This window comes from Anolis sagrei, chromosome 1 (assembly GCF_037176765.1).
Source record: "Anolis sagrei isolate rAnoSag1 chromosome 1, rAnoSag1.mat, whole genome shotgun sequence".
NCBI classification, from domain to species: domain Eukaryota; kingdom Metazoa; phylum Chordata; class Lepidosauria; order Squamata; family Dactyloidae; genus Anolis; species Anolis sagrei.
In genome coordinates this window covers 338406883-338415709 of record NC_090021.1, presented here as the reverse complement: position 1 = coordinate 338415709, position 8827 = coordinate 338406883, and the positions used below count along the sequence as shown (strand labels likewise).

Here is an 8827-nt window from a genome sequence, read left to right as displayed (position 1 = left end):
CCAAAACACATAGAGGGTTGAAGTTTGCCCATGCCTGCTTTACATCCTTTTCGGTCTTCTAGCAAGGCAGATGCATGCTTTTCTTCTACCGGTGAGCAGATACAAAGAGGAAAAATACCAGGCAGAGCAACTGAAAACGTAACATAAACCACTCGAGATGGATCATGCCAAAGCTCGTATCTCTGCTAGCATTCGTGGCACACTCCAGAGCATGTTAAAATCTATTAAACTTGGAAGAAGAAATTGAAACAGACCCAAGTACTATGTTGCAAAAGCTTCAGGTTGTCATTCTCTTTGGTTCATTCATTCATACAGCCATTCCTGGTCCAACCGAAACTGAGACTTCTTCCCATGCACTCCTCTTTATATATATATAGATATCAAAATATCCCCATGCTTTCAATTATTTTTCAATATACATATATATTGTGTGTGTGTTTCCTTTTAAGAAAGTCTCCCGTTAGGAAAAACAAAAGGCAGGCGTATCAAAATATGGCGACGGTCTATGGCTGTGAATATAAAACCTCTCAAAAATATAGGTATATATTGTATATTTTAAAAAGGCTTTGTGCTGTTAAGATTTCTTTTGTAAACATCCCCCGCCCCAGCCCCCAAAATGCAATGGCTTGGAAGTTATTATTATTATTAATATTATTATTGTGGTTGTTGTTGTTGGAAGTAGTTTGGAAAGCAAGAATAGTTCCTTAAAGGACACAATCCTTGCTCATTGGGAAAAAGAAAGAAGTCAGGGAAGCGCAAAAACTGCACGTGACACCTCTCCTTGACAGGTAAATTTCAAGGTCTAGTAGTTTCAGTTGCCCGATGTGACCTTTTGAGTTTGGTCGTGTGAGGAGTGACTCCTGGTGTGAGAGAATTGGCCATCTGCAAGGACGTTGCCCAGGGGAAGCCTGGATGATTTGATGTTTTTATCATCCTTGTGGGAGGCTTCGCTCCTGTCCCCGCATGAGGAGCTAGAGCTGATAGAGGGAGCTCATCCGCCTCTCCCCGGATTCGAACCTGTGACCTGTCGGTCTTCAGTCCTGCTGGCACAGGGGTTTAACCCACTGCGCCACCGGGGGTTCCTTTTGAGTAATGTGTTGCTTGCTCAACCTCCTCCATGCTGGTGTCCTCCAGATCAGTGTTTCTCAACCTTCCCAAATTTGAATACTGGTGGGGTTGTGGGGGGTTGATTGTGTCATTTGGGAGTTGTCGTTGTTCAGATTTATAGTTCACCTAAATGCAAAGAGCATTCTGAATTCCACCAACAATGGAATTGAACCAAAGTTGGCAGACAGTTCTCCCATGACCAACAGAAAATACTGAAAGGGTTTGATGGGGAATGAGTATTGGAGTTGTAGTTCACCTACATCCGGAGAGCACTGTGGATTCCATGGATCTGGACCAAACTTGGCACAAATCCTCAATATGCCCAAATGTATGAGGGGTTTTTAAGTAAGGTCCGTTTTGTTGTAGACACTAATAGTTCGCGTGCATACCGCAACGAGTGTGTGTGTCGTGTACCGGCATGCCTCAGGAACAACTGTGCTCAGTTTCCGCTCTGTAGCTAACCTGTACGGTTCTGTTCTGTGCTTTAAAAATGTTTAAGACTATCAACTCACCCTCCGCATGTGAGGTTCGCTCAGGGATACGGTTTTTGTCAGCAAGGAACCTGCCTGCTGCAGAAATTCATTGACAGATTTGTGAAGTGTACGGTGATACTGTTATGAGTGAAAACAAAGTGCGTAAGTGGGTACGACAATTCAAAGATGGCCGTGACAACGTCCATGATGAGGACCGCTCCGGTCGCCCTTCTTTGATTACAGACGATTTGGTGGCTTCGGTTGAAGCGAGTTTTTATGAAGAGGGTATTTTAAAATTGGTTCAGAGGTATGAATCATAGAATCAAAGAGTTGGAAGAGACCTCATGGGCCATCCAGTCCAACCCCATTCTGCCAAGAAGCAGGAATATTGCATTCAAATCACCCCTGACAGATGGCCATCCAGCCTCTGTTTCAAAGCCTCCAAAGAAGGAGCCTCCACCACACTCTGGGGCAGAGAGTTCCACTGCTGAATGGCTCTCACAGTCAGGAAGTTCTTCCTCATGTTCAGATGGAATCTCCTCTCTTGTAGTTTGAAGCCATTGTTCCACTGCGTCCTAGTCTCCAGGGAAGCAGAAAGGAAGTTTGCTCCCTCCTCCCTGTGGCTTCCTCTCACATATTTATACATGGCTATCATATCTGCTCTCAGCCTTCTCTTCTTCAGGCTAAACATGCCCAGCTCCTTAAGCCGCTCCTCATAGGGCTTGTTCTCCAGACCCTTGAACATTTTAGTCGCCCTTCTCTGGACACATTCCAGCTTGTCAATATGATAAGTGTTTGAAAATACTTGGCAACTATGTCGAAAAATAGAGTGAAGTATGTACTTTCTGAAAATAAATTTACTTCTTTGAAATAAACTGTCATTGTGTACTTATGTTCCAACGGACCTTACTTAAAAAATACCCCTCGTATATTAGCCAGTGGCTGAACTCTGGTGCTAGTTGAGTTCCCACAAGTTGGAGGAAACTGGTGCATTTCGAAACACGGTCCCTTCCAGATGTAGGTGAAGCTGCTTCTACATAAAGCTGGTGGAATGGGTGTGTTCTACTCTCACGTAGGTGCAACATTTTCCCTTTCTTTCATCCACATCAGTCACAAACGGTTTGGGGAGCCAGCTCAGCTCAGCTCCGCGCATGGAGAGATGCGTATAGAATTTCCCAAACCAATCCCTTGCTAGGGCGCCTTCTAGTAGTCTGAGAATACAGTCATGCTTGGAAGTTTTCTCATTTTTTAGCAGTGTTTCTCAACCTTCCTAATGCCCTGGCCCCTTAATACAGTTCCTCATGTTGTGGTGACCCCCAACCATAACATTATTTTCATTGCTACTTCATAAATGTCATTTTGCTAGTGGTATGAATCATAATGTAAATATCTGATATGCAGTATGCATTTTCGTCCACTGGACCAAATTTGGCACAAATACCTGATATGCCCAAATTTGAATACTGGTGATGTTGGGGTAGGGGGGGGGGTGAGGGGTTGACTTTGTCATTTGGGAGTTGTAGTTGCTGGGATTTATAGTTCACCTACAAACAAAGAGCATTCTGAATTCCACCAACAATGGAATTGAATCAAAGTTGGCACACAGAACTGCCATGACCAAGAGAAAATACTGAAAACGTTTGGTGGGCACTGACCTTGAGTTTTGGACATATAGTTCACCTACATCCAGAGAGCACTGTGGACACAGACATGGATGGATCTGGACCACATTTGGCACAAATCTGAAATATGCCCAAATGTGAACACTGGTGGAGTTTGGGGAAAATAGACATTGACATTTGGGAGTTGTAGTTGCTGGGATTTATAATTCATCTACAATCAAAGAGCATTCTGAACCCCACCAACAATGGAATTGAACCAGTCTTGGGGTTTGTTGTTTGGCGAGACACTAGAACTCTGGCTATGAATGCAAACACTTCACGGAACTACAAATCCCAAGAATCCCTGAGCCATGGCAGTCAATGCGGAGTGTGAGAAGTCCTCAAACTCATAACAGTGAAAACCTGCAAATGCGGAGGGCCAAATGTATATGCTTTCATTTTAACCTATGGTTACATTGTAATTGTTGGGATTTATAGTTCAATTACAATCAAAGAGCATTCCGAACTCCACCAACAATGGAATTGAACCAATCTGGGCACATAGAAAATGCTGGAAGGGTTTGATAGGCATTGACCTTGAGTTCTGGAGTTGCAGTTCATCTACATCCAGAGAGCACTGTGGACTCCAACAATGATAGATCTGGACCAAACTTGGCACAAATACCCAATATGTCCAAATGTGAACACTGGCGGAGTTTGGGGAAAATAGACCTTGACATTTGGGAGTTGTAGTTACTGGGATTTATAGTTCACTACAACCAAAGAGCATTCTGAACTCCACCAGTGATGGAATTGAACCAGTCTGGGCACTCCCATGACCAACAGAAAATACTGGAAGGGTTTTGGTGGTGGTGGGTGGGGGGTGGGTGGGACTGATTTTGTCATTTGGGAGTTGTAGTTCCTTGAATTTATAGTTAACCTACAATCAATGGTGGAATTGAATCAAACTTGGCACACAGAACTCCCATTACCAACAGAAAATACTGGAAGGATTTAGTGGCATTGACCTTGAGTTTGGGAGTTGTAGTTCACCTACATCCAGAGAGCACTGTGGATGGATCTGGACCAAACTTGGCACAAATACCCAATATGCCCAAATGTGAACACTGGTGGAGTTTGGGGGAAAATAGACCTTGACATTTGGGAGTTGTAGTTGCTGGGATTTATAGTTCACTACAACCAAAGAGCATTCTGAATTCCACCAATGATGGAATTGAACCAATCTTGGCACACAGAACTCCCATGACCGACAGAAAATACTGGAAGGGTTTGGTGGGCATTGACCTTGAGTTTTGGAGTTGTAGTTCACCTACATCTAGAGAGCACTGTGGACTCAAACAAAGATGGACTTGGACCAAGGAAACCCACCAAGGACAACATTGGGCCAAACTTCCCAAAGTGCTCTCTAGATGTAGGTGAACTACAACTCCAAAACGCAAAGTCAATGCCTGCCAAACCCTTCTAGTATTTTCTGTCGGTCATGGGAGTTCTGTGTGCCAAGATTGCTTCAATTCCATCATTGGTGGAGTTCAGAATGCTCTTTGGTTATAGAGAACTATAAATCCCAGTAACTACAACTCCCAAGTGCAAGGTCTATTTTCCCCAAACTCCACCAGTGTTCCCATTTGGGCATATTGGGTAGTTGTGCCAAGTTTGGTCCCAGGACCAACAGAAAATACTGTATTGTCGAAGGCTTTCATGGCTGGAATCACTAGGTTCTTGTGGGTTTTTTCGGGCTATAGAGCCATGTTCTAGAGGCATTTCTCCTGACGTTTCGCCTGCATCTATGGCAAGCATCCTCAGAGGTAGTGAGGATCTCACAACCTCTGAGGATGCTTGTCATAGATGCAGGCGAAACGTCAGGAGAAATGCCTCTAGAACATGGCTCTATAGCCCGAAAAAACCCACAAGAACCTAGAAAATACTGTGTTTTCTGATGGTCTTTGGTGACCCCTCTGACACCCCCTTGCAACCCCCCCAATGGGGTCCTGAACCCCAGGTTGAGAAACACTGCTCTTTAGGGAAGAAAAAAAGAGATATTTGCAATTCCTTAGGGATGACCCAATTTGGAACAGAATTTGAGAGATACGAGGGGAGCCATAATGAACAGTGCAAAAAATGCCTCACTGTCAACTATGAAAAGGGGGGCATTTTGCCACGTTCGCACTTGGGCGATTGTCTTAATTCCATCCTGCGAAGGAAAAGGAGGCATGAGTTAACTTTTTTCCTAGCAAAAAAAAAGGCATTTTAAACAGAAGAAAAACATAAAATGGGTCCATAATTTCAAACATAAAGATATATTCCTCTCTATAGACTTATATACGTATTTTTTTTATATTCTTTTGTCTCTAACTTAAGGTACTTTGGTCAGCAAATCTTATTGCTACATCCTCACAGATTATTTGTCCTTTCAGGCACCCCATGAGAAACCGGGAAAAGCTTCCAGAAGCTTTCCAAAATGCAATTTTTTGAGCAACCCATCACTGTCGTCTCTTCTCTTCTTTTTGTAAACTTTTACAAACCCTAAAGAGAAAAAAAACCCCACATGATGGATATTATCACAACCTGCTGTCATCCCTGAAAAGTCTTTTCAATGCACATAGATTCCTCCATTTGGTTCCTTATTGCCGGCATCCGCTCGGGATATGTGCATTTCTTTGGCTTGATATGGAAATAAAATAATAATCAAAGAGAAGAAACAGAACCGTGTCCTTACTTTGGAGTCTCTGTACCATGACGGCGCAAACAAAACGAAATTGCAAAAAGTCGATGCGTGAAGTCTGTGGCATGGAAGACTTTCGGGAGTTTCCACGTGGCAAAGGACAAGGAAAGGAAACCAAAAAACCAAACCATCCCTTTTACTTTTTGCAGGTTTAAAAAAATCCTCAGGTTGGGATGCATCCAAAAGAAGAAAGACTCTGTGCCTCCCAAATTCGACCGATTTAAACGTCGATCAAATCCCGCCACAAATTCCAACTTTGTAAATAGTGCAACAGTTCACAAGGCCTTGTTTTTTTGTTTGTTTAAGTATCGGAGAAAAAAATATCGAAAGAAGGGGGGAAAAAATCCCTGCATGGCACCAAAAAAAGACCCAAAGAGTTGGTGGAAGCATTGGCACCTGGTTGAGTTGGTTGTTGTCTCTCTCGCGCAAACCCAGCTGCGTCAGACGACGAACTCCGGGACGTCTTCGTGGGAAAGGTCCAGCGAGAAGTACTTGCTGGCTCTCTTGACGGGGAAAGTGTCCTGGATGTTGACGCACTGCCGCGCCAGGCAGCCGTTGCAATAGAGCCCTTCCTCGGCCAGCGCATGGCCACAGCCAAAGGTGTAGCTCTGGGCCGTCTCCTGGCACAGGCTGGCCAGGCGCAGGAAGTCCTTCTGGTAGAGACGGATGTCGTCCAGGCTCAGGCTGTGGCGGTCTGAGGAGCCCTTCGGCTTCCGGCAGGCTGTCTGTGAGGGAAGAAGGAAGGGAGGGTCATTTGTTTATCCGTCCATCTGTCCATCTTTGTATCAGATCTCTATATCACCCTAGCAACCTTTAAGAAAGATCTGAAAACTTGACTCTTTCGATGTGCCTTTGGAGAGTGACCATACATCCCATTTCTGTCTGATCCATCTACAGTGTTGTCCTCATGATGCACTTTCCCCCATCCTTAATGAAGGCCTAACCTCACTGTTCGTCCTCTTTGAGCTCCTCCTGCACAAATTCACTTTTTACTCCTATCTCATTCAGGGTTTTATCATTTTATCTTGTGCATTTGGTCCCCCCACTGTGTTAGACTTTTATTATGTTATTTGCACTGTTTATTTTATTGTGTTAATTTATGTATTCTTTTGTGATGAAATTTTTGCTGTTTTTGTATTTCATTTTGCTGTGTTGTATCTTTAGGCCTGACCTCATGTTAGCTGCCCCGAGTCCCCCACTTTGGGGAGATGGTGGCAGGGTATAAATAATTTTTTATTATTATTATTTGAAACACAACAAGATGAGTTCACAGCAGACACTCTGCTGGCTGTTGCAGTGGATCACACGTCGGACACTTCCCAAGTGTCTAGGAATGTGTGATGTATTGGCGAATGCGTGCAGATCCCAGTAAGGTGGTCTTCTGCAGCTGGCAGATGGTAATTTTGCCAGTGCCGATTTTATTTAAGTGCAGGCCAAGGTCTTTAGGCACTGGACCCAGTGTGCCGATCACCACTGGGACCACCTTGACTGGCTTGTACCAGAATCTATATTTATTATTTTTATTTTTATTATTAATAGAAGGCATGGGCAAACTTGGGTCCTCTAGGAATTTTGGACTTCAACTTCCACAATTCCTAACAGCCTGTGCCTTATCTATATCTATGTATCAGATTTCTCTCTCTCCATCCATCCACAAGGGATATATGAGATACTCTCGGGATGACCTCCACCCGTCTTCACCCACTTGTTGCCTTTTGAAGCATTCCTTGTCCCAAAGTATATCCCCCTTTTCCAACACTCTGTGAAACTAGGAATGCTGAAAAGCACTGGATTCTTGCTGAATTTGTGCACCTTAAATATTTATTTCATTACCATTGGAGAACCCAAAATCAGCCAAGGATGTGTGATTGAGATGGATGGATGGGTTGATAGAGCTATCTACCTACCTACCTACCATCCTTGCACTGGCACCTAGCTACCAAACCCCTATCCAACTAACCACACAGCGGTCCCCAAGATCAGCAGTGTTGTCCCATTTACAACCCAGTTTTGATGCCCTAAGTCACAAACCTGTGGCAATGAATCCGTGCTCTGGCCAGGAAGTCTGACCACAGTCTCCGACGAGCTGGAAGTGGATGAACTGACCTCTTTGACCACCAAGCCTGAATGAGGGGACAAGCATAAAAGGGAACACAACAAGACAAAGAAATGAGATTCCAGGTCAGTTCAGGTTGCACCTTTCCAGGCAATTGCTTCCTTTGACTGTCGAGAGGTCCCTTCTAATCATAGAATCATAGAATCAAAGAGTTGGAAGAGACCTCATGGGCCATCCAGTCCAACCCCATTCTGCCAAGAAGCAGGAATATTGCATTCAAATCACTCCTGACAGATGGCCATCCAGCCTCTGTTTAAAAGCTTCCAAAGAAGGAGTCTCCACCACACTCCAGGGCAGAGAGTTCCACTGCTGAACAGCTCTCAAAGTCAGGAAGTTCTTCCTCGTGTTCAGATGGAATCTCCTCTCTTGTAGTTTGAAGCCATTGTTCCGCGTCCTAATCTCCAAGGAAGCAGAAAACAAGCTTGCTCCCTCCTCCCTGTGGCTTCCTCTCACATATTTATACATGGCTATCATGTCTCCTCTCAGCCTTCTCTTCTTCAGGCTAAACATGCCCAGCTCCTTAAGCCGCTCCTCATAGGGCTTGTTCTCCAGACCTTTTATCATTTTAGTCGCCCTCCTCTGGACACATTCCAGCTTGTCAATATCTCTTTTGAATTGTGTTGCCCAGAATTGGACACAATATTCCAGGTGTGGTCTCACCAAAGCGGATTAGAGCATGGGGAGCATGACTTCCCTAGATCTAGACACTAGGCTCCTCTTGATGCAGGCCAAAACCCCATTGGCTTTTTTTGCTGCCACATCACATTGTTGGCTCATGTTTAACTTG

The 8827-nt window shown here is 44.3% G+C and overlaps 1 protein-coding gene across 2 annotated transcripts in view; it reads right to left on the bottom strand.

Annotated features, from left to right (window-relative positions):
- Window positions 1–5483: 5483 nt before the first annotated feature.
- FRMD6 (FERM domain containing 6) overlaps window positions 5484–8827 on the bottom strand; it is a 119701-nt gene continuing 116357 nt past the window's right edge. For both annotated transcript variants that reach the window (XM_067463108.1, XM_067463107.1), the window contains exons 13-14: window positions 7956–8047; window positions 5484–6649 (exon numbers count right to left, since the gene is read on the bottom strand). In XM_067463108.1, coding sequence (XP_067319209.1) covers window positions 6365–6649; window positions 7956–8047 — 377 coding nt within the window. In that variant the 3' untranslated portion in view covers window positions 5484–6364. The remainder of the gene's footprint in view (window positions 6650–7955; window positions 8048–8827) is intronic.